The following is a 27408-nucleotide window of genomic DNA, read 5'->3' on the forward strand; positions in this document are numbered from 1 at the left end:
GATACTTGAAGCTGCTTCTGCTTCCCTATACCACCACTCGCTCACTTTTACGGGCAGGTGAAGGATTACTAATAGTACGTACAATATCCTATATTTCATACGGGGCCTGAGTTTTTAGCTTTGGAGATCCTATTCTTCGGACCTCACTGCCTTGCACAGTCGGAGGCCTCCTCTCTATAAATCTTCAAAAACAGACTCAAGGTTTATCTATGTACTTGAGCATTTCATTAATGCACTTCTACTTCCATCATACCCAATACTTAGCTCTCTTTTCTGTGTTGTTCGTTAATCTTTTATATGTTTATTTTTATTGTTTGTGTTATTTCTCCAAATGTAAAGTGCTTTGAGTCCTATTGGGATAAAAGAGCTATATAATTACCATTATTATTACTATTACCTTGGACCTTGTCATTTTGGGATGAATTTGCTCTACTTTTAGAATTTTATTGAACAGCAGAGTTTTCGGGGTTAGTTTGTCTGAGAATGTCCTGTGATCAGGCCAATGGCTTTCAATGGTTTTTGACTTAATTGGGTTCTTGAATTCTTCGTTAGATATTACTGAATTTAAGCTGGATAAGACCACCAGTTCCACTTTAGGAAGCCAATTAACGTACGTTGGTGGCCAATCTGAGTCAAGCGAGCTATGTTTATGAATATTTGAAAGCGTATTATAAAAAATATAATTTATTTTGGAAGGGTCGTGTTGTAAGTTATATTTCTTATCTTTTTTGTAGCAGGGATAGCCTGTCACCTTTTTTTTCTTTAAATTTTTTGGCTAGAATTAGTTCTGCCTTATTACTTTTCTCATAGTGTATCTGGCTCAGCCACCGGAGGCTACTTCTGTTCTATCTGCAAGTAATGACTGTAGTTCTCCCTTAAGATTCAGAAGTGGATTATAGGCGTTACTTGAATGTGTTTGTTAATCTATTCCAAATTTTTAATCCGAGATGTCAATGAGGTGGGGGCATCATTTTGCTGTTTTTTTACGGTGTCACAATAATCAAGAGTTAAAATATAAAGATGAATTATTGTTGGCAAGGACAGGAGGGATGACGAATCTCATCTGCCCATATGCTCTCTCTGGTTTATTGAAACCCTTCTCTTTGTTATGAAAGTTTATTCCAATTTTCTTTTATTCTCTATATTGCCTCTAGCTATAAAACAGATTTAAAATGTTTATATATCTGTGCTTTTGTCTTCCTCAAAGTAAACAAAAGGGAAGGAACAAAGGCCGATTAACCCACCAGTGCAAGGACAATTGCTGCGGAAAAGAAGAAAAGCAGACTGAATGACACTAAAATGTGGATTTATCATAGAATATCCTATGAATTCCAGTAAGGTCCCTACTCAGTATGAGATTGGTGTGTTGGCTTAAAGTGCACAACTGTTTTACGTGCACGTTTGCAAATTCTACACATTTGTATTGCTTTATTTTATTCTGGAACCATAGCTCCCAACATTCAGAATCCCGGAAGTGGGGCAAAATAAGCCCCACCCCCTCCCCAACACCACCCAGTCAGACCCAAACTCCACCCACAAATGGTTATATTTGTTTAAAAAAGCCACCCACTTTCGCATTAAGCTTCGCCCCTTTTACAGGCTAATCAGGAGGTATGTGTAACATAATTTACATGTACTTTAATCTAAGGAAAATTTTAATTTCAAAACATCAAAAACCCATTTATATTTGAGCAAAGCAATAGGGTGAACCTCCCTATTTACGTTATGTGTCCCTTCAAAATGATGCCATGATGACCAAGAGATTTCTGGTTACAACCTTGCTCGAGAGGTTAATACACCTACTTGTCCCATAGGTTCCAGAGTTTCAGGCATATTAAAGTTATTTTCTCCTGGTGAACGTGGTAGCTACCTTGCAGGAGACCTTACTAGGATTTTTGCAGAAGGCTACACTTACTCCTATAGCAAGACATGCTAAATTTAAAAATACCCACACTCACACTCACTACCATATCTACAGCAATAATGGACATGGCCTAATTCAGCGCGGCGTGTGTAGGCCCAAAACGAGCCAGATACTCAATAATAAGCTAATTGTGTCACATTAATGCGTAAGCCTTTAAATCCGGTTGGATGATGAGCACGATTGGCACATGTGTGGGGACAGCTTCCCACTACACTTACAGGCCACAATATGTTTTACAAGTAGTCCATGTCATATTTAGGGCCCTCTGGTAACAGTGACCAATTATTTCAGAAGATATTAAGGATAAAATTCAATGTAATAATACTCTGACTAGCAATCAAAAAGTGAAAAAAAAAATTAAGAGATTAGTTCCTAAAAGTGGATTCCTGGTTTGGTCCAAAAACTTTTGGAAAACCCCCTTCAGTGCACACAGTCCTGGGCCTCAAGGAAGCAGCCGTAGGACTGATTCAATCCAAACGCACAGTGGCTGTAATTTATGTGTATAGAAAGAGCATGTAACCTTTGCGTAGTTCTGCCTGTATTCAAATCAAAGTGGTTGAGATGCGTTTATGATTTGAATATGGCTGGAAATATGCTCGGTATAAACAGTTCTTCCCATACGTAACAGAATGAAGTATACGCCATAGTTGCCTACTCTCCTGGAATGTCCGGGAGACTCACGAATTTCTGGGAGTTCTCCCGGGCTCCCGGGAAAGCAGGCAATTCCCTCTGATCCTGGTTGGCTGTGTAAACTAAATGGAGGGGGCGGGGCTTAGTGACGTCATGGACCCAGCATCGTGGCCCCACCCCGTTTTTATTGGATCAGAGTAGTGATGTCTGTTTTGGAGGGGGGGGCTAATGACATGATTCTTCAAGCCACGCTCCCACACCCACCTGCACCCCAGACCTCCTGTGAATCATCTTGCCCATTTTGGCAAGTATGGTATCAGGGGCCCGATCCGTTTCAGCAGCGCTGTCCTATACAGCAGCCGCGGCGCTGTCATACAATACAGCACCGCCGCGGACGCTTCTTTGACAGCGCCGCGGCTGCTGTATAGGACAGTGTCACTATGGTGGCCACTTGGTTAGCGCAGGGGGGGTTTCTGGAAACTCAGAAACCCCCCCTGCGTGCGCCACTGGGTATACGCACATGCGTATATATCATAGTACAGCACATACATTTTAATTGATCATCAATTAAAATAGCAACTGCTAACAATATAATACATTTTTCAACTATAATCCATAGAAGTTTGTATACGTGTTTCAACAATAAATCTTAAATGCATACAGTTATTCTGTGATACCTACTGAGACGCATACATATAATTTTTTGATTGTCTATGTTGGTCATCCGGCATTTACACTTGCCCGGAAGCTGGTGTAAAAGATCTGGCTGAAAACAAGTGTACTTACGATAAACACAGGATTTCAATCGGCCGCTTCTGTGTGAACACACTTTTAAGGTACATGGCCTATGTCAGTCTCCTCCCCCCCTTCCATCCCCTGTTCTGCCTCTAAGGGGTATATTTACTAAACTGCGGGTTTGAAAAAGTGGAGATGTTGCCAATAGCAACCAATCAGATTTTAGCTGTCATTTTCTAGAATGCACTAAATAAATGAAAGCTAGAATCTGATTGGTTGCTATAGGCAACATCTCCCCTTTTTCAAACCCGCAGTTTAGTAAATCTAGCCATAAGAGTTTTGAAATTGTGTCTCACAATTTATCATAACTGCTTAATGTAATTTTTTTATTTATGGTGGGACCACACTGAAAGATGTATGGATGTGATAAATAAAAGAGGTTGTCCCACCGGAGTACACCGAGGTGTTTGACACTGTTGGCAAAATGCTGAGGGTACAGCGGAGTACACGAAGTGTGGGGTCTTGGAAAAGTGCAACGGAGTACACAGAGTTGGTAGGCACTGACTGTGATGCACGTAGCATGTACTAACGTACCCTAAGGTTATTGAACAGTGAAAGCCCTGTTTATCTGATGTCTCCCTGCATCAAGAGGAGATATTTTCTGATTTTAAACTTAGTACATTTCTTTTGGGAAAGTAATAAATCAATTCTAAATTATTGTGTGCCCCACCTCTTCTTTTGCATAGTAAATAAATACATTATATATATATATATATATATATATATATATATATGTACACTGTGTATATGTGTTTGTGTGTCTGGTAGCTGCTATTGCTGGGAGTACATGTCTTTAAAAGCTGTGTGTAGGCAAAACTCAAACCAGTTAAAAAGCACAGCATACAATTCAGATTGAATTCATGTTTATATTTAGTGTAGGAATGGCCAGAAAGGGAAGACTTTGTCATGAGTTGGTCAGCTTACAATGCATTGCAATATGTTAAACTAAAATTCCATTTTTAGTACATACAACTTGAAATAACTAGAATAGCAGCAATAATTGTATTTGGCGAGTAAAGAGAATCCAGATCTTTTTATTTGCATACTGTGATCACACCCCTCTTGTACCCCAGCTTTCAATTCTGTACGTTCATTAAATACTAGAGGTAGAGCACAATACTTTCTAGTCTTCCCACTTCCCCTTTTACATAAGCTGTACACAGCATTTCATTTTTTCACGGTTAATACTAATAGACGAGCCAAGATCCAAATGGAACAGTTCCTGACTCCTTTCCTAGACACCAAGACTGTCATCAACAGTCAAGGTCAACGGAAGGCAGATGCCAACTTTAATTGACGTTTACTCCTCCGCAGACCACACCACAAGTCATGTGACCCTAATTAAGCAGCATTAGTTTCCATAGAAGGTTGACCACTTCCCTGGTCCTACTTCTTTTTTTTTTTACTTTTACTTGTAACATTTATTGCGTGATGTTACTGTGTCCTGCAAAATGTAAGTGAACGGAGTTTGATAGTTTTACAATATACGCAGTAGAAGTGGCAGTATGGCATACTATATACACCCCCACTTCAGCCACTGTATGTATGTGTTTTTATTTTTATTATATATGTTTTTCACATAGTACTCCAATGTGCAGGGGTGTTGGCAAGAGCCCCAGTGCCATCAGCACAGAGCTGGTTTCTCCTGAGCAGGGGCGCACAGGGGCCATATGTTGAACAGGTTGGAGCAGTCATCCTGGATGCTGTGGGTTCTGCTATAGTGGGAGCAACCCAGCTTGTCATAGCCTGGCACTGGCTATAGTTTTTTTCGCCAAGCCCCCCCCCCCCCCCCCCAACATTACTTGTAACCAGCCGAGGCTACGAGTGCTGGTGCTCGTTTCATTTTGGGGGTGTGGAGCCATTCTGTTTTTTTTTTAAAACTACAGAGTTCGAATTGGAGATGTGACCTACTCAAAATTGTCCACATCTCCCAGTGGTGTGCCACACTTAGTGTGCAAGCCCTTACTGTAATTGATTTGCATGTGCACACCCTTGATAGACCTCTGCAGGCAGCGGGGGAACAAGTACAACTTGCGTGAAACTGCACTGTTTTACGGCACATGTGCACTAAAAACAAAGTGGAATTTTGCACTTGAAAGTTGATTTAAGACTTTTGCCCACATAACAAGCTATGCACTGGCAGACTTACATGGCTCTTGGTAGATCTCTGGTTATTCTGAGACCATACTGTGTTTTGCAGGCCCAGCCAACCTGTGGCTCTCCAGGTGTTATGAAACTACAAACCCCAGCTTGCTTTGCGAGTAGATAGACAGCCGAAAGCTGCCAGGGTATGCTGGGACTTGTAGTTTCACAACACCTGGAGAGTCACAGGTTAGCCAGGCCGAGTCTATTTATAAACAGGATAGCAATCCTGTATGTGCTTTATCCAAATGAAAAACATATAGCAGTTCTCCACATTGGTGGAATTTTTTTTTTTTCCTTCAGGTGAAATAAAAAAACAACTTACAACGAGAACACATTTTTCTTGAAACAAGAAAGTTTTCTGTATTTTAATTCTGCATACATGCAGGAAAAAACTAACATATATACTTGTCCAAAAAACAAGTTCTGTGCATGGGAGCCTAGGAACGTTCAAGCAGTCTTCTTCAGGGGTAAACATCCACAGGCAGCTTAAAATCTTTGAAGGTATAAAAGGCTATTTCCCCGCAATCCACCACAGCAAACACGACAGGGACATCTCCACTCTGATACGCCAGGTTCCTCACAGTGCCCAGGGAGGGGATCTGCTCATCAAAGCTACAGGCAGAGAGAGGACAGATGTTATCAAGGTTTGTTCATCATCATCATTTATTTATAAAGCGCCACTAATTCCGCAGCACTGTACAGAGAACTCATTCACATCAGTCCCTGCCCCATTGGGGCTTACAGTCTAAATCCCCTAACATACACACAGACAGACTAGGGTCAATTTAATAGCAGTCAGTTAACCTATTAGTATGTTTTTGGATTGTGGAAGGAAACCGGAGCACCCGGAGGAAACCCACGCAAACACGGGGAGAACATACAAACTCCACACAGAGAAGGCCATGGTCGGGAATTGAACTCATGACCCTAGTGCTGTGAGGCAGAAGTGCTAACCACTGAGCCACCGTGCTTATACCAGAAATGAAAACAAAATATAGGTGTAGTTTTAATTTACAATATGGGTTCTTCTAAGCCAAAAAATTTCCCCCTTCAGTCAAAGTTTCACAATCTCTATTACTGGTGGTTTTATGTACAGAACCCCGCCAACATTGAAGGAACGTGAATCCTCATTTAAAAATCATTTAGAGGTGATTTAATCTAAGAAAATAATCCAACAGATGTTGGGGAAGAAAAAAAAAGAGAAAATAAATAGAAAAAGAGGTCTTAATCATTAAGAAAGTATCTCACACATAAACAGTGGAGGCAGCCATTTTGTGGGTTAATAACTTCACTAGGAACCAGTGACATCACCGAGGTACTGATCTGTTTTCAATTAATAAGCTGCAATCCCACGAATACTGCCTCAATTTACAAAATGGCCGCCCTCCCACTGTGGATGCGACACGTGCGCTTTAAAACATCCGTTTAATACACAGGCCCGTCAGCAGAGACACTCAGGGGGGTATTCAATTGTTCCTCTGGGCGCCGCCGGAACGAGCGCGTTAAAACTATTACCGTTTATACGGTAATTACTCGCTCAATTTCAGCTCGCAGCTCCCTGAGCAGCGAGCTGAAATTGAGCGAGTAAATTACCGTATGAACGGTAATTACGCGCAATATTACCGCATAAACGGTAATAGTTTTAACGCGCTCGTTCTGGCGGCGCCCGGAGGAACAATTGAATACCCCCCTCAGACTCTAGCGTCTCTAACCAAGTTTCACACAACACTTTAGCATTGCCTGGAGATTGTGCGTAAAATACTTGGAAAAGGAGTAGTTGTTATTTTTTTTTATTATTGATGTGACATGACCATGACAAGTTCATTAATAATTACTCATGCTATATGGACATTTCTCAGCTATGAATTTAATCTTCCTGTTACAAACATCAAAGGTGTGAAATAAGGCCAAGCATTACTAATTATTAACATAATTATATAACACAGTGAGGAACATTTATAAAACTAGTGTCTGGTGCTCTGAAAGTTGAACCAGAAAATGTGATGCTCCCACAGGAAGAATTGCACAATTGTTATATTTACTGTATACCATTTAGAAATGTATTACTGACTGTGCAAGTCTTAATGTGAACATATTAACCATCCACTGCTATACTCAATATACCTCAATGGCATTGTGTACTTTTTCTGCAGATTAGGAGCTGCTAGCTTGTTTTCCTGTATTTATTTCAATTATTTTTTTTTAAAGCATAAGCAATTTTAATATTACCGCTAGATCACACAACAAAGAACCTTTAACTATGCCAATTTTGACAACACTAACTAACTAACGCAAGCGTCACAAACTAGGATGAAACAACAACAACAAAAAAAATGACAAAAAACCCCCCAAAACATACAAATGCTACTATAAACATAAAACTATTCAAAAAACAAACAAACTCTGCCCTATTTTTATCAAGTGCCAATTTTATAATTGTTCCTTATTATGTAGGTCAGCAAAAAAAAACAACCTTTGATTAAAGTAACTGGCACCAAATAGTATACGATTTTAAAGAGGAACTAACCACAGCAAGTGAAAATACTTATTAAAACAGCCAATTAAGAGGCATGTAATCATACAGTTGGAAGGTATAGATGGCTACTGTATAGTGACTGGTCAGATTTGACAAAGTTTGACATGATGACCCCCAATTTTAATGATCGTGTGATATATATTTTTGGAAGCAATAGAAACCCATAAGGGAAACACTCCAGTTTTTAAGAAGTTATGTTAAAAAAAAAAACAGGTAAATCTCTGTAACATACATTGTGGTCAGCAACATATAAATGAGGTTTCCCAGTTCTAGAATGTTGATCTAGTACAACTCCTCTGCCATATAGTTCCGTGTGACACCTCACTTGGCAGCAGGGCTGTATGGACAGTTAGTGCAGCTGAAGGCCTCAGCATATGGAAGCAGACCGCCAAGGGGCATTTGTACTGATGTTCTAGCGCAGCAGACCTCATAACCTACCTGCGCACACACAGCCGTGCATATGGTTTGCCTGGTTTGGATTTCTTGAATTCTGAGGTACCATCAGCCTGATACAAATTAAAGTGAATTTGTGGTATATTCTTCATGTCCTGAAGTCTGTTAAAGGGGAGAATACAAATACGGTCTCTCTTTACAAGATGCTATGAATCAGCCCTTAATCCTAGAAAATATCTTATCTAACACTTATAAAGCATTGTAACATTCACAAAAGAATAGTTAAAATTCCCCATACGTATTCTCTATTCTGTTTCCTCTTTAAATAAATAAATAAATCACATGCATTGTTTGAAGCTGTATTTACATTTGCTATGAAGTTAAATGCAAGCTGGTCTGTAATTTCTTTCATTTCAGATTAAAGGCTTGTCCAAGTGCTTTTTTCACAATGGCCACCAGGCAATAGCTCTGTATTTACATCAGTGGTCGGCCACATGCGGCCCTAGGGCCACATGCGGCTCTCCGAGCCTTCACCTGCGGCTCCATCCTTGTATACTGTCAGATGTGAGTGTTACAGCTTGTAACGCCTGTTTAACATGCCCATTGATATGTTATTACAGATAGGCGTCTCTTTCTTTGGTTAAATGTATTATTTTCATTTATTACTGAGATTAAGGGTTATGGGCGGCCCTTTTGAAGGTTAGAGGGCCACACCGTGCGGCCCCCAATGTGTATCAGGATGCCCATCAATGATTTACACTAAAGAGACTGGGCTCTGTATGCTACACTGACCACCTGTGTGTGTGTCTTCTTAGTGTGCTCATTTGTATGTCTATCTGTGTACATTGTTTTTATTGTATTTTTATGTCAACTTTCTGTATTATAAAGAATAAACTATTTGGAGTTTCATGACCTATATAATAGCTCCTGGCCTGTGGCCTTGTGTTGTTCATATGGTCCTGGTATTGCAACGTGACTTCTAATATGGTTATCATTTACAGTAAGGAATATATCATCATATTTATCTATACAACAATCTAAAATGGAACTAAATGGAATGGATCGGATTCCTCAGTCCAGAAAAATTCCCTTTGTTCATCATATGACTGCATCTCCTCCGTTCGAAAAACAGAGTTGTGTAAATAATCTGACACCACTAGTGGGTTCAACATGGATGTGCCTCTCGGAAATGTCTAGGTACAGCTAAATCTAACATATTTTTCTGAAAAATTAATTTGTTTATTAATCCTAGCTTTACACTTTTGTGTGGTTTCTCCGAACAACATAGGCAATGTAGGAGATAAACCTTAAATTCCGAATCACAGATAAAGTACTGTTTAATGTGGTACTGTTTCCTAGGCCTAGGGTGTAAAGATAAAAGAAAACTATTCCCCTTACATCAGACTTCTACAGTTGCTTCAATTTAAACGGGAGAAATTTAACCATGAACCATTTTTGGTTTCTGAAAAACCGTTTGGGGGTTTTTAACAGTACCTTCAATATCAGGCCTAACCAACTGGCGCTTCAAATTCTTAGGTCTTTTGGCCATAATCGGAGGTGCTTGAAATTCCAAAGCATCCAGAAAAGAACTGGACAATATAGTCATATGCTTCCTAATCACTAGAGCAATAGTGACAACAAGGAATCCATTGCCCAGTCTCAATAGAATTTGTTGGAAATAAAATAATATCCTAGTCTCGTACACATTCCATTTCCACTGCAAAGTAACCTAGCTGGCCTCTCCCTGAATTCATACACCTGGTCTAATACATAATAATAATATCCACATCCTCAGATTCACCGACTTTCCTTTTAACCCTATATTATCACACTTACCTCTTACCAGCATCCAGCAAAGTGGACTGACTCATCACTGTGATCTGCTCTAAAACAGAGGCTGGATACGGAAATGTAGGGGTTAAGATCACACACAAAACTCACAGATAATGAATAGATGTCAACAATAAGGAGAGTTATGTAAAAGATAAATAAATGGGTAAGTGTACAAAGCTCACTAGCTACAACAGTGTAAATAATTATATGCAATTTCTAAAATTCTCAATGCGCACAGAGTCTTTCAATTTAATTTAAAAGTAAACTGATTACGGATATACTCTGCCATGCGTATAGCGAAAAAAAATCACCTGTAGTTCTCGCATGTCCAGGCGTTAGCAGTGGTCTGACGGTACTTGCCCAAAGATGTGCCGGTGTCTCCAAGTGGCTCTCAAGTCTTCTCTCCCGCAGGAACTCCTTATATTGCGTCCAATTGATGCATTTCTTTATTTTGGGGTCTGCATTGATACTTGTTTTGTATCTGTGTTCCCACTCCCCTTGCTCTTGCTCTCTTCGGGACACCCTCTCCCGACGCAAGTTTAGCTTCTCTAACCAGCAAGATATGTTCACCTGGTGGCCGCTCACGTTTTCTGGTAACAAAGCCGGCTCTGGAGCAGGGAGCTGGGTGCAGGGTTGATCAGAAGCGCAGTTTGGAAAGCAGATTTTGGTGAAGTCCCATCGGGAACTCTTCTCGCACATTGTTCCGGTGCTCCCTGTACGAGCGGCAGCTTGGGAATTTCTACTTTGCGGTTTCTTGTGAGGCTCAAATCCTTTGGTTAGTATTTCACTTCCCGCTCGCATGCTTCTCAACTGGTCGTCGGAATTTTCTTGTTGGCCATCAACTTTCCGGTTCCCTAATACATCTGGCACACATGCCATGAGCTTTGGGCAAGATTGGACATTCTTTGTTCCTGCACAAAGTATATTACTATTGGTCAAGTTACTATCTTCTTTGCCATTGTTGCCAATCGTCTCCGACTCAGATTTCACTTCTGAACTGTAAATTAAACAATATATACATAGCCCACATTACTTATGGCAAAATTGACTACAAAACTGATTGTTTAGCAACCAGATTAAAAGACTGGGGGCCTGATTCATTAAGTATCTTAACTTGAGAAACTTCTTATTTCAGCCTCCTGGACAAAACCATGTTACAATGCAAGGGGTGCAAATTAGTATTCTGTTTTGCACATAAGTTAAATACTGCCTGTTTTTCCATGTAGCACACAAATATCAACTTTAAATTTCAGTGTACAAAGAAGCTATCAAGTATTTGTGTGCTACATGAACAAACAGTCAGTATTTAACTTATGTGCAAAAACAGAATACTAATTTTCACCCCTTGCATTGTAACATGGTTTTGTCCAGGAGACTGAAATAAGAAGTTTCTCAAGTTAAGATCCTTAATGAATCAGGTCCTGGATCTGCTAGTGTGTGGCCAGTTTATTTTATAATTAGTATGTAAAGATCCTTACCGTGGGCTTGAACTTCTTTTGCGTTTTCGATGAGGCACGATGCAGCTCTCCAAATTGAGCTGCCTCTCGTATGGCGACTGTATGGAGCTAAAGTAGGAAGATAGTGACAAAAGCATAAAACAACTAGAAAGCCTAAACGATGAAAAAAAAATACATGTAAAAGCAAAAAGGCACACTGGTAAAATAAATATTAGATTACATTTTAAATGTAGAAGACTACCCTGCAGTTCAGCTGTGTAATCAGTATGGAAGGTCTAACTTCTCACCCCCTTCTTTCTTACATCCAATCAATCACAGATTGATTCTCTAAATCCATCATTAATGGATTAATGTAACTCAGCAGATAGGGAAAAACAGCAATGCATCATTCTATTAGTGACTAAACCAGTATGAAGTGGGTATGGATTTTTTTGTTAGGCCCACGGTCGTGTGAATGAAAAAACAAACAAACAACAAAACAAACATCTACATTAAACGTGAAGTAGTTGAATCGAGTTTTCAATGTTTGAGATAACAGAGGCCCCTGCTTCAAAGCAAATACCCACTTGTGTTTCAAGCCGGGTAGTCCTGAATTTTAATTACGGTAGGTCTTTAGCATAATGTGAATAAAATGTGGTCAATTCACATTCAAGCTGAGAAAATGACATCACAGCATTTATGTGAAAGAATAAAAGATTTCAAGCAACTACCCCTAAAATACAAGCTGACTTACATAAATGCAGTGGTAATATAAGTTATTATTCAAAGTTATGGAAATTAAAGTTATCTGGGGGGGGAAAAGGGTGACACCTAGTGACCAAATCTGTCTGTGTATATCAATCCTTTAAATATATGTTGTAACCAAACCACAATAAAAAAAAAAGTTCCCACTTGCAGTCATTTTGACTAGCAATGCAAGAAGCACAAACTGAAGTAGTGGTGGACAACTTGGAATATTTTTGAGAGCTCAAATGACCCCAGAATTGCTTGAATAAAGGGGAACAACAAGAATACATTTTATATGTTGTTAATTTGTCACCTGCTACTCATTACACTGAAATGTGATGGATATACTAAACCAAAAGGGAGAAGGACTAAGAGGACGTCCCAAATCCCTTTCTAAGGCCATCAAAGATAATGAACAGGGACTCCGATAGGCAGATCTCCCAAACCCTACAGACAACGCACATCATCCAGGGAGAGAAGCACTGCCACCTTTGGATGCTACAGATGGGGTACAAGAACAACACCACCGGCTCCTAGCTGATAGGAATAAAAGAAACCGCCTTTGGACAGAAGGATGAGATTGTGCTAAGAACTGTGAAACACAAGGTAAGGGGGGTTGATGCGGCAGAGTTGCAAAGCTCAGAGAAGAAGCGTCAAGCAGAGGCAATGACCAGGAGAAAAAAAAAATTTCATCAGGGCAATCTAAAAAGAAGCTCATTGTATGACATTTGAAACAAGATTGAGGTCCCAAAAGCAAACGCAGATCCAGACGTAACACTAGATGACACTGAAAGAACACAGAGAGCCTCACTTAAGCGTTCAGAGCAAAGCAAATAGAGGAGCTTGCGCCTGGACAAACCATGTTACTATGCAAGGGGTGCATATGCCTTTTTTTTTTTTTTTTTTGCTGCACGCATTGAAAATACTGGCTGCTTTTGTATGTATCACACAAATGCTGGACAGCTTTATTTTTATTTTGCAATTTAGAGTTGAGCTAGGATATGCCCCCTCCCAACTTTAAATCTGTTCACAAATTTAAAATTTGCCTCCCCCTGCAATGCAATGTGATTTGCCAATGTGCAAATTTGCTCCTATTTTTTTTTTTTTTTGCTTTGCTCATAACTTTAAATGAGGCCCAGAGAGAGAGAGAGCAGACACTTGTACCTTAAGGAAACTCAGTCATCGCATTTTCTTGTCCTTCACTGTGGAAAAGAAGATCTCCAAACTCTGATAGATGCAGGAGACGGCTTCTCTGTCCGAAACATCGTATCAGTCATTTCATCAACAATGTTCTTCTATTCCAGGACCATGGATTCGAGAACTATGCTGTTAAAGTCTGCTCGTATGAAAGGAGATCTGGTTGAAGTGGAAGACACTTTGATTGATCTACTGAGAAATCAACCAGAACTTGGGGGAAAAATGACCATAGGGCTACCAGCCATTGGTGAGATGCAGACCTGGCACCACAGACGAAGCTCGTGGTTTAGATACAATGCCAGCTGGTCTTTCTCTGGCAACCAGATCTCGACAAGATCCCAAAAAACTTTGGGGTAATGCAAGCACTTGTGGGGGTCTAGGCATTTACAGCTCTAGAAGTCAACCTCACAGATGTTCGTCCCTGGAATCCAAACAGCTGAGATGTCCAGAACAAATGTCTCCCCTGGAGGCAAGTGCCCTCCTGGTGGTTTAGGTAACCCACCGCAACGGCATTGTCAGTCTGTATCCTGATGACATGACCTGAAGGAACTATGTACAAGTGATCAGTGCCAAGTAAATGAAGAGTGGACTTTTGAGGAGACCAAGTCACTTGGTCTCCTCAAAAGACTTTTTGGCAGACTTTATAGCCTCTTGTTCAAGGGGTCCTTATAGAATCCCACATCAGGGAGAGGAAACGTGGTATTCTTAAATAGTCAGGACGAGAAGATCTACTACCATGGAAGTTTCACACATCCAGGTTGCATTGTGAAAAGAAGTAAAGATCTCCAAAACACCACAAGGCACAAATTTTTTTTGCTGGGTCTGCCTACTGCCCTGACACCTTACAGGCTAAAGAGCTGACCCACAAACAAGATGGTCGCGGGACTGCTTCATGAAAACTGAAAAAGGAAACAGGCTTGGATCATTGGAGCCTGGAATATTCAGGGGCAAGAATATGTCACCAATATGACAGTCAACAGCAAAATATCACACTCCGAAGTACCTAGAGAGAGGAAGGACAGTGGATCTGTACTAACCTACTGTATTCTAAGAGTGAGCAAGTCAGAGAACACTGGGAGAGGGGCTTCACTTGCAGCGAGAGCAGACTTGAATCTACAAGTTCCTGCTAGCCTGATCTATAATCTGCTCTCATCGGCACCCACCTAACAATCTACAGGCAGCAAACACCTTTCCCAACCACCTTTCTCGCGGGTGTCTACTGGGTGATTTTTGGGTCTAGGTTAGTTGACAGCCTAAAGCCTGCTAAAGCTGACATTCCACACACCAGGCTGCAATGGTCTACAGTTACCTTCGTCCGGTCTCATACCAGTTGAAACTTAGCATCCCCTAGATCTCTTGAAGTGAAAGGTGCATAAAAGTTAGCCAGTCGTGAACGTTCTCCAGCTGCAGTCAGGCTTCCTGTTCCCAAAAGTGAACCAACTTGCCAGCTCCTATCAATGACTCCCAGGCAAAGATGTCACTCACCCATGCTGCCCAAAGTGTCTACTGGCAACCCCTATTGCAGCTAGCCACAGCAGAGAGCTCCGGCACACTAATTACAAGGGGGCCTGCCTAAGAGTGCTCCATCTGCTGTTCTCCTAGACGTCCGATCTCTGTTCTCTCCAGTGATTCTCAGGATGAATTGAGCCACAGTGCTTCTACCTACAAAGAGGATGCCTAGCATCTCAATCTACTGGAGGAAGCCACATGGCCTGGTCACCAATCCACAGCGGGAGTGTGGACTGTAAGCCCGGTCACATTGCATTCTAACAGTCCACACACCTTCTATTATGTTATTATGTTCTATTATGTGTGGTAGTAACCGAGTTGTTCTAAGTGATCCTCAGGTACACTCAATAGTGCAGACACAGACTGTTCTTATTACCATTAGTGGGAAATTGCTCTACTTCTCTTTAACAGCTTCAAAGTATTCATATTGCCACCTAGTGGCCAACTAAGTGAGTCTAGTTTGAGTCCACCACCATGAACAAAAAATGAAGGAGGAGGGGGAAATGGTGTACACCCTCCGTTCTATAAAAGTAGCATCAGCTCCAGGTCCACATGGCCTCCCAACCTCATATTATAAGAAATTTGCTGATGTTCTGGCTCCCAAGCTTACTTCCCTTTTTAACTCAATCCTGGGTGGTGGGACCTTTGAACTTGCCTCAATGAGGGCCAAGATTTCAGTTATCCCTAAAGAAGAAAATTATATTTTCCTCTGTAGCAGTCACCAACCTGTTTCACTACTAAACATTGACTTGAAGATCTTTGCTAAAGTTCTTGCCAACAGGCTCAACTTTATCCTATCTTCCTTAATCCATCCAGATCAAGCGGGTTCCGTCCCCCACTGATAGGCTGCGGACAACACCAAGTGGACCCTCTTTTCCTTGTGGGACCAGGCAAGGGTGCCCCCTATCTTCATCCTGACCATTGAACCTCTAGCCACCAAAATTTAATTCAGACATTTGTGTTCTACTGATGGCACCAGACAACCACAAAGTTACCCTTTACGGGGATGACATCCATTTTACTATAAGAAATCCCTTGATTTCACTCCCAAATTTATTTGATGGAATTCAAAGCTTTTCTGTCCTACCTAACTTTAAAATAAACACGAAACAGAAATTCTGGATTTCTTTACCCCCCACCCAAAAAAAAAAAGAAAGCAGCCTCACCTAGACGGTAAAAAATCTCTACCAAGCCAACCATCCCCCCTCCTCAATAGCTTTACAAAATATCTGGAGTCATGGAACGGTCTCATAATCTCATGGATTGGACAAATCACCTTATAAAGATGACAGCCCTTCTGAGATTATTATACTTTTTCAACACCCTACCCATCAGAAAGCTTCTCGAGTCTCCTCTCTACAAAGCTAGTCATGCGATTTCTCTGGCACTCCCCCATGGACCAGAGTTTGGATGGATATGTGTGGTTTAGAGTAGAATGTTCTGCTACTCAACAACCTCTCTAGGTCAGGCATCTCTTCAATTCTCTCATCTGGGAGAATTGCTTGGCTTCTCAAGATGGCATTTCCACCAGTATCTGCAGATTCTACAATTCTTCCACTCTGTTAAGGCCCACCTTCTGAGCAGATCGGTCTCCACATTTGAGAACTTATGCCTCTCCAGGCACTCTTCCAAAGGCCTCAACTCAATGCTATATAATTATCTCCTTCCTATCTTATATGGTGAGAAGGACCCATACTAAACAAAATGATTGATTTCAGCAAATACCTAGATCCTGGGAAGCGGACCGACATATGTGAAGGCTTTGCAAAATCCTCCATTATTATTCGCATGAAAGAGAATGCCTATATATTACTTTTCCGGACATCTGCTGGTGGAATTCTAGCCAACCAGGGCCTTTTCTGCACATCTGGTGGAGCTGCCATAAACTTCAGGCACTTTGGAAAGAATTAATTCCATCCACAAAGCTGCTCAGACATTATTAGACCATCTATACCACTAGCCATTGCCAGTGACTAACCTGGAGTGACGAGTCTAATGGACACCCCAGTTTTCACCAGGTACCCCTGCACAAGCCGCAGGTTGCTTCCCACATACTGGTCCCATTATAATGCGGGTAGAATGGTAGATACAGACCAAGTTTGGGGCTTACAGCTCAGGTACAAAATGAGAGCACAAGTTCATTAACATATAATAAAGCCAAGGGTCGAGGTTACAAGCAAACTAACATGTCAAAACAAGCTGTCTTGCTATGTACTAATACAATAGTACAGAAAGTAAGCTCAGACAACTGAAGGTACTGAACCTGTTGCTAAAGCTGGGTACACACTACAGAAATTTCGACCAACTTTTTATGCCGAGCGATTTTACATGCGATCGATGGTCCGATCGCTCGGTCCATGGACTGCATACACACTAGCCTTGTTTAGAACGATAAAGGGAAGAGCGGATGTCCCTTTAGCGACTTTTTACAGCCATGTTGTCATGAGCAATGACTGTAATTTCGTACTCACTGTTGTGGATCGGTCGGAAGTTTATACACACTACACAGCGGAAACGAGATTGGAACAAAAATATTAAACGGTACGACCAACCAAATGAGGCGATAATCGTCCATTTGGGCAGACTTTCGACTATCGTGTCACATGCACACACTGACCCGACTTTTGAACGAGCGGCCGTATGTCGGATGTTTGAGCCGATTATTGGACAAAAACAGTGTAGTGTGTACCCAGCTTAAGACATTAGTCAACAAGGCAGAGTCATTAAATAGAGGCCCAAATAATGTCATGGGCATGCAACCAAAAGCATGCAGACATATCACAAGGCACAGCTAATCAGGAGTGATAACCAAGAAAGCAACAGTAGCATCATGTGTGCCTGATAATGGCATGTAGGTAAAGAACGGCTTGCCTGATCGGTCGGGCACTATTTGGGTGAAAGTATTCAGGGCATATCCTCTGGATACCCGCACCCTGTCGATTCCTCCTACATATTGTGCCAAGCCTTCTATGTAGGGCACTGACAAAAAACTGAGGAAGCGAAGGAGCCAGGAAGATATAATGGACATGAGACCAAGTTTATTCCAGTGTCCCGTCTCCTAGAAAAGATGACATATAAAACTTACAGTGTGCTGTACCTCCCAATGTCTAGACGAGGAGGGCGGCTAGTTGGGCACCAATGAACTAAAGGAAACCACTTACAAATGATAAAAACTATACGCAACCCAATAGGAGCTCCAATAGATACACAGGGTTCTCACCTTGGGTTAAAACGAGTAACAATGTAGCCCAATCTCTTCAAATGGCTATAAACCTGCAGACAAGCCAAACACAAACAGATGGATAAGTGATAACACAATTATGGTTAAAGTGTACATGGACAGAGGCTATGATTTGTTTTTGTTTTTTATTTTCATGGTTTACATTTGCCTGGGTCAAGCATGATAACGATCTATAAGAAGGGATTATAAATACTATCAGGGAATAGCAAGTGGTTACTACCTGATAGTGCAGCAAAGTTCTGGTTCCATGAGATAGCAACCTCTCGTAGGCCTCCTGGACAGAAAGTGGCAGATCCCTGTGGAACAGTTGAATAGTTCCCTGTGCAGATAAAAGATATTTGATTACACTGTGACCAAGGAGAAGTGCAATTATATTATAATTTCTATTCAACAATGAAAAGGGGTGTTCGTTACCAAGAAAGGAATACGGGGCTACAGATGGTGGCGAGAAGGTAGAATTAAAAAACTATATTATGAGGACCAATAATAATTGCTACTTACACACTCAAGCAAGTAGACCGCTTCTTCAGCTAACAGACACTGCTTCCCTCCCTCTGTGTACCCCATGGTCTGCCAAAATTTGCCCTACACACAGAAGAGAAGACTATAGTAACTATTCTCAGTAAACATGTAAAAGCACTGTTGGACATTTACAAGAAAAAAAAAAAAAGACTGTTCCAAGATGCAGCAAACTTCAAATACACAAGATGAGAGGTCAGGTCGATGAATGGAATGTTCTGTCCTCAAACATTCCGAATAGTGATCGATAACACACTCAACTACTTGTAAAAGTTATGTCTCAGCATGTACCAGAAGAGAGACTTGTTTTTTGTTGTTTTTTTTAACAGGAACCGAATGTATCCACAAAACCTCAATGTTTCCTTTTTAATCTCTCTATTGATCTGCATAACACTGGCTTCTAACAACAATGACACATAACGTTATCACCTCTCTTGTTTTAACCCTTTCTACTTGAAAGCTTACACTGCCTGTATTGTGCAGGGTATATCACACTTAAAGTAAATGTTGTCTATATCTCAGACCATGTATTAGGTCTAGCACACGATACATGCCTGTCTTTAGTGTTCTGACCAGACACTGCTGGTGTCAGAGGTAACACTGAATGGTCTTATCACTTAGAAAATCTGACATCAGCAGGGGTTAAGTCAAAAGCCACTTCTATGCGGAGTATGACTGTACAGCAAACTTTTTTGTGTGTTTTTCTTTTTAAATCTTTTCCTCTCATTTGTGACTAAATTCAGAAATGTATTACTTTAATGTAATTCTTAATTTCATGACAGCTTTCCTTTAAGGGGACAATTATAGGGGCTTCTATTAGCTTATGGGATCATTGCTACCCGCAGCCGCCTCCTTCCCGATACCGCTACACCTCAGATTTCCCTTCCTCACCCCATAGGGTTGCGAAGGGAAATCGGCGATGTGGCAGTATCGTCATTACACTTTATGCGCGCGGCTGCGCAATGACGTGACCCGGGAAGCTAATTCAATATGCCCCATTAATATTTTAAATCAGTGTAATGTAGATCTAGGTTTTCAAATTAACATTAATTTACATTTTTACGGTTGTATTGTTCACATCTTTACAATCTTACTATGAATAGTATGCCGCCTTCCACTGTGCTGCAATAAATACGTAGCTGTATTGTCAAGCATCTGTATCTACCATTCTACCCGCGTTATAATGGGACCAGTATGTGGGAAGCAACCTGCGGCTTGTGCAGGGGTACCTGGTGAAAACTGGGGTGTCCATTAGACTCGTCACTCCAGGTTAGTCACTGGCAATGGCTAGTGGTATAGATGGTCTAATAATGTCTGAGCAGCTTTGTGGATGGAATTAATTCTTTCCAAATTATCAAACCTGAGCCCACAGTGGCACTAAAAAAATACATAGATAAGGACTGCTCAATGTTTTATTTTTGTAATATTGACCACATGACACAAACCTATAGTTTGCACAAAGCACAAAAAAATACTCCTTTAAATATTATCACCCCTATTAACTCCATTAATGCTTCACTTGCCCCAGTGCACTTACCGCGGGCAATGTCAGTTCCACCAATTCTTCCTTTGGCTTCCACACCCCTCTTCCCAAGCTTCCCCTAAATAGATAAAGAGGGTGTTGCTAGCAGCTTTGAACATCTACGCATTTAAATCTTCTTATTTGTTGGCAGAACTAGTAGATACAATTTAAACTAGACCTGAAAATAACGGAGAAGCTCTGCTTTGCATACTTAGGGGTATATTTACTAAACAGCGGGTTTGAAAAAGTGGAGATGTTGCCTATAGCAACCAATCAGATTCTGGTTATCATTTATTTAGTACATTCTACAAAATGACAGTTGGAATCTGATTGGTTGCTATAGGCAACATCTCCACTTTTTCAAACCCGCAGTTTAGTAAATCTAGTGTTTAGACCTTCCCCGATTACCTGAATCAAGTGATGTCACATACAGAGTATTGACAAACTCTTGCTCAATGAGAGATGGCAGGTCCAGCAGTATTGTTTTGGTCCTGTAGTCAGTTTACAGAAAATATAAAACATTATAATCATATAGGAGAGTCACTACTTGTCAGAAATTGTGGTATTGCCATCACTAATATACAAAAGTTCTGATTATGTGGCAAGTCTAAAATGTAAAAATAAATAAAAATAGCCTGACAGACACTTGGTAATGTGTGTACTATATAAATCAGCTCTCTACATTGTAACTTTCACAAGTTACATATCATATATTCTGACTACATCAATCAGCCCGCTTGGATCTCACTAGCAATATGATGAAAGATTTTAAACTCACGAACAACCACTCATTTAATGCAGGATATGGGAGGAACAAGTATTAAAACCTTCCTTAAATCTAATCCGCTAAAGGTAAAAAAAAAAGTGCTGAAAGTTTTGAAAAGCCATTCATAATTCTGACTGGTCACAAGTTATTTACTATTTAATTAGCCTTCAGCACTGGTACGAGCTAAAGTGATCTGGTTGTTGGCTGGTGTGTGTTTAGGAACTCTATCTCTAGGCAGTCTTCAAATCTAATCCCAACAACCAGGCTTCATATCTCATACTGATTAAACCTGATTATCGAGGGAAAAAAACGCTTGGGCATCTTCAATTCTTTAACTCATATAAATTGATTAATATTTTTAAAGCTTTAAAAAAACTCACAAAGAATGAAATGAATAATCTGACCCTTCTAACTTCTCAGTGTATTGTCCCTACTCTCCCCACACAACATAACTGATAGTTAATAAATTATCTACTATATAAATGCCTAGTGGCGTGTGTGAAAAAAAAAAAAAAAAACAAGCTGCAGCGCCACCTGCTGGGCAGAGTTATACACTGACCTATATATTTCTTGAAGGAGAAGTGACAGTTGGGGGTGGTTGGTGGTTGCCAGGGGTGACAGTGGGGAGTTTTTAACACCTTAAGTAGCTTGATGAAGGATGTGGCGATGAAGATGAAGGATGAGGTGATGGAGAAAAATGATGAGGTGGTGACATGTGGACAAAACCACGTTAAAAAAGGGCGCTTGCGTCGGGAAGTAACGCTCTTCCCCTGAGGAGGCCTGGGCTAGGCCCAAATGCATGACAAGAACCTTTTTAACACCTTAAGTAGCTTGATTTGACTAGAATGCATGAGTATCATGCACGGGTTTACTTGTATAATATATATATATATATATAATATAAATCAATCTATGTATATCTGAATCTATCCCTAAGAAGCATCATTAACAAACTGAAGTTAAGGGGAACTGAAAATATCTGGAAAACACAACAATATCAGGTAGTACTATTTTATTAATTACTCTCGAACAGGATTATTCTCCAAAAATAAATGTGCAAAAAGTGTAACTTCTTTTCACTCGGCTTCAGTGAAACATGAAATATAACCAGGGATTTTACTTACAACTGTGTATATATCTGGTGTTCAAATATGTTGGCAGCATCCATACTAGTGGCCATATCTATCTTGTGGAACTTGAAATAAGGGGGATGACCGGGTAGCCGATCTTAAACCAAGAGGGCACTGCCTACACTGCCACCACGTAATGCTGCATAATGGCCAACTGGATTCAGCAGGAGATCAACTTGGGGAGGTGCTGAAGAGAACTATCAGAGAGTCCGAGCACCTGGGCCCAGGAAAGAGTGAACCAAATAAAAGGAGAAACCTTTTCCTCCGAAGAATGTGGAATTCAGTTGGTGTTTGAAAGGGATAAGAAAAAAAGAAACAGTTCAGGGAGAGACCGGAGAAGAATAACTGGTACACCGGATGATGTTGAGCACCCTGGGTCAGACACAGAGTGAGAACAATACTCACCGAAGAGGGCTCAGCTGGTAAGAGACCAGGAGATATCTAAAGATTTGGTCCACTTGACCCACCACTTTGGCCGTGGAGCCCTGCATCGGGAACAATTGTATGGATGGGGTGCAAAGTACCACTTGCCACGTTGCAGGGGACAGCAAAGTCTGTCATTCAATATGCCAGAATTAAAAGTGTAAATCTGAAAATAAAATAAAGGGGAAAAAGAAGGCACAAGTCCTCCTCCTATGCAGGGCACTGGAAACAAACTGAGCGGGACAATGAACAGCGTCCTATCTCTTAGTGGGTGACATATAACCCATAGTCTCTATCCCCTACTACAGACCGAGTTATTAATGTAGGACAGGTGGGAAGAGAAATAAGGTGAAAATGTACAGTGTGCAGGGAACATTGTCTTGTGGGGAGGAATGTATTTATCATAGTGCAGTGGAAAGGGACAGGAGTTTTGTAGGCTATAATCTTTAACCTTTAGAAGTCCAGTCTGGTAAAGTGGACCATTGTGCGTCAGTTGTAATCTTAAAATATTTATACATTAACCAAAAAGATAGACTGAATAATTGTCTAGGAGGTGGAACAGAAGATAGACACAGCTTTCGAAGTTGCGTGGCAACAATTTTTGAGTAGCAAACATAGCGGAGGTTCAGAGAGATGTTGTTCCAGTTTCTCATATAAATTGTGAATAAATTACTAGCACAGGTTTGTGTGCGCTCTATTGCATCAAGAAAGTTCATACTAAAGGTTACAGGTTGCAGTATGTCTTTCAGCACATGATGTAGTTTGTTGGACAACCCTACTCAAACAAATCACAAATATACTAACTCTACATTTCACCCCATTACTTACAGGCGCTCCACGCGATCTTCTCCCAGCAGCTCCCACTGCTGGGAACGGCAGATCTGTAGCTTCTCATTCTGCACCTCTGACCCATCTGGCAGGAAGTCTTTCTGTCCATGAGAGCGTTGTGGGAGGATTTTCTCCCGACTCCGCACTGCTAGCAGCTCAGCTGGACTGAAAGGCAGATACATGATTGGGCTCAATGATAACCTACTAGGCCTTGGCCAAGAATGTCATTTTAAAATATTTAACGAGAGTTCTAGAAGATTAATAATTGATACATGTAGCTAATACAATAATTAAAGCAAATGGATCTACACACACAGCTTCTGACAAGTATTTGTGTTGCACCATTTTCCTTATGACAATATGAGTGACAGTCTGGTAGCTGATTCATGCTCATTTGCTGCTAGATTATCTCACTAGTGCCTCCAAACCGGCAGTGAGAGACTTGTCCTTTCCATGCCTCATCTGCAGCCTGTTCGGTAGAAATATAGGGAGACCTGGTACAGTCGTGCAAACCCTGTAAACCGGTTGCCTGGGTGTATTTTCTAGTCTACGTGACGACCTGATTTTGTCGAGCCCTGCGTTAATGCTTTGTAAAATACATTTTTACGGGAGCACTCATTAAGTATACCGTGTACTATTATTAAGGAAGGCGTTAATGAATAGGATTCAAATGCTCTGTTGAAAGCGTGGACAAAGAAAAAGGTTTTGTCCATGCATTAACTACCTTGTTTTTTAAGACCCATATGCACGAGCCCTTATAGCCATTAATATTTCAGTACTAAATGCATATAGACAAAGTAATAAGAATTCTACCCAATATCCATTGGTATATATATAAATGGACATAATTCTAGCATTAAGAACTAGACTACATGGTCAAAAGTATATGGGCACACAAACATCAAACTCATATGTGCTTGTTGAACATCTCAATCCAAAACCATGAGCATTAATATTGAGTTGATCCCCCTTTGCTGTTGTAACAACCTCCACTCTTCTGGGAACACTTTCCACCAGATTTTGGAACAAGGCTGTGGGGATTTTCATCCATTCAGCCACAAGAGCATTAGTGAGGTCGGGCACTTGATGTTGGGCAATAAGGCCTGACTTGCAGATGGTGCTCCAAGTCATCCCAAATGTGTTTGATGGGGTTGAGGTCAGGGGGTAAATGTATGAACCTCCGATTTTTCAACTCGCCGGAAATCAGCGACTTTGCAGTGAAAATTTAAAGCGGCTTTAAATTTTACCTGCAAAGTCGCCAATTTCCGGCGAGTTAAAAGAAATCGGAGGTTCATACATTTACCCCCAGGGCTCTGTGTGGGCCAGTTTCCACACCAAACTCAGGAATACAATTTTTTGGGTGGACCTCCCATAGGGGCACGGTCATGCTGAAACAGGAAAGGGACATCTCTAACCTGTTGCCATCAAGTTGGAAGCATACAAGTATCTAGAATGTCATTGCATGCTAAAGCACAAAGATTTCCCTTCACTGGAACGAAGGTGCCCAGGCCAAACTATGAACCACACTCAAGACCATTATTTCTCCTCCACTAAACCCTACAATTGGCAGTACGCATTTGGGTAAGAAGTGTTCTCCTGGCATCCGCTAAACCCATTTTCATCCGTCAGACAGACAGATGATGATGAAGTATGATTTGTAACTTCAGAGAATGCATTTCCACTGCTCCAGTATCCAACAATGGCGTGTTTTACACCACTCCAGACACCACTGGAGATCTGAGGTCTGTGTACAGCTGCTCAGCCATGGAAACCCAATCCTACAAGTTCCGACTACAGAGTTCTTGAAGATGATATTGCTTTCAGAGGCAGTTTGTAACTCGGTAGTGAGTGTTACAACAGAGGGCAATTTTAATACACGGCAGTCCGATCTGTAAGCTTAGGGGCCCATTGCTTTGTGGCCGAGCTGTTGTTGCTCCTGGATGTTTACACTTCACAATAGCTGCACTTACAGATGACCAGGAGGGTCTAGCAGGGCAGAAATTTCACCAGCTGACTGAGCGGTGGCATCCTATGACAGTGCCACGTTAAAAGTCACTGAGCTCCTCAGTACAACCCATTCTACTGTTGATGTTTAGCTATGAATATTGCATGGCTGTATGCTTAAATATTATGCACCTGTTAACAATGGGTGTGACTGAAATGGCACAATGCACTAGATATTAGGGGTGGCGTTAAACTTTTGGTCATGTAGTTATTTTTTTCAGTGACGTTCAAATCAATTACAGCAGACTGCATTGTAATTTGCACTATAGAAACCCTAACCTAAAATCTATTCACTCTCATAAAAGAGGATTTATGCTCGTTATTCTTAAAAGCATTTTACATAAGGTATCAGAAGTTATTTTGAACAGGTGGAACTGGCACTTTTATTTTCCCCCCCACTTTACTGAAGTAAAAGCAGCTAGTGCCATACTGTCACAAAAATATAAAAACTGGCAAAATGCATCAATCTGACTAGCAAAGCCTCTAACTAGAAGTGGCATTGCTGCAGTTTCTCAAATCAAACCTCTTGCAATATACACTGCATGTACTTAGAACGTTAAGCTTCACTGACATCTTTACAAACCTGTGATGGAACCCCGATGAATATGTTCCATATTAACTCTTTCTGCTGGCTAATGTAGTGTGTGGTGCAGAGGCTAGAAGCAAAGCCTCATCAGATAACATTGATGGTGCAATAAAGAACCGTGCACACAGACTGACACCGATTCTTTACAGGATCTTACAGATCCCTGGCTGTCAGGTGCAGTCTGTACAGTAGGCGCCTCTTTGTGGAAGGAATCAGTTTATAGCATGCGGGGCCGTAGCTAAGAATGAACCGTCTTAGATGTTTAATATGCGGCCATGGAGCTACGAGGCCCTGCAGGCCGGGAACATACCTCAACATCAGGAAGTGCCTCACTCTGACGCCCGGACGTCCGGCATCAGCAGTACACCCATATTTGGGTGCCAGGCATGCATGGGTGTCTGTGGGGGGACTAGGTCACACACGGTCCCTGTACTCACTGGCTGTGAGAATTACAAAGATCTTCATTTTCTCGGTTTCCTTCTGGAACCCAGATTTTGACATCTCCACCTGCTGGTGTATAGATCTGAGCAGCAATGCACAATAAATAGCAACATTTTAGTATATTTTGCAGGGGCATTTGCAGCTGAAAAAAGTGCATCTAAGCTCATGACAACACAACGCTTTCCCCTCATCCCCTTAGACCACTACAATCCTGATTATGTCATGTTTACTGAATATGAGAATAATGTACTATTTGCATTTGATAGTTTCCATTTCAATAAGTATTAAAAACTTTTAAAGTCTAGAAAGAAGGAATAATGTTAATATTTGCAATGAACAATTGCAGACTTTTTATTGTGCAGTTGATCAATACAAAAAACTGAAACATCTTTAAAACCAGGGAATGCACCTAGAAATTAAGGACTGTTGGCAACTGTGGCAGTGCACAGCAGGGGTCATAGGTCAGAAGGGGGTTTTGCAGGATAGCTAGAAATTGGGGTCTCCAGGTTGACCATAAGTGGGGACATTTAATAGTGAAAAATGCAGGTGGCCTAATTGGCTTGGGTGTGTGCCAGAGGTGATGTTTCCTGCATACAAATCAGTCGATTGACGATTATTATGAATATTAATTAATAATAGTTCTTCTGGAAATCCCTCATTTTCTGTTCCCACTATTTATCTTCTCTTTTTATTTTCCTCTTAAAAATATGCCAGATGTAACCCAGCTATATTTTATTAGAATTCTAACAAATGCATGGTATAGAGCACCTTGCACCAACACAGTAATTAGCTTTTCATCATTT

At 41.0% G+C, this 27408-nt stretch overlaps 1 protein-coding gene across 1 annotated transcript; it reads right to left on the reverse strand.

Moving 5' to 3' along the window:
• Positions 1 to 5826: 5826 nt before the first annotated feature.
• TSEN54 (tRNA splicing endonuclease subunit 54) lies at positions 5827 to 26610 on the reverse strand. The gene is made up of 11 exons (XM_075177843.1): positions 26475 to 26610; positions 23575 to 23739; positions 20443 to 20506; positions 18888 to 18971; positions 18607 to 18705; positions 18366 to 18418; positions 11735 to 11821; positions 10568 to 11253; positions 10260 to 10320; positions 8469 to 8585; positions 5827 to 6106 (listed from the first exon to the last, which is right to left on the reverse strand). The coding sequence occupies exons 1-11, from the start codon at positions 26480 to 26482 to the stop codon at positions 5956 to 5958; spliced, it is 1575 nt and encodes a 524-aa protein (XP_075033944.1). The 5' UTR covers positions 26483 to 26610; the 3' UTR covers positions 5827 to 5955.
• Between the last annotated feature and the right edge of the window lie 798 nt (positions 26611 to 27408).

The sequence above is a fragment of the Mixophyes fleayi genome, chromosome 6 (genome assembly GCF_038048845.1).
Source record: "Mixophyes fleayi isolate aMixFle1 chromosome 6, aMixFle1.hap1, whole genome shotgun sequence".
In the NCBI taxonomy this organism is placed as follows: Eukaryota; Metazoa; Chordata; class Amphibia; order Anura; family Limnodynastidae; genus Mixophyes; species Mixophyes fleayi.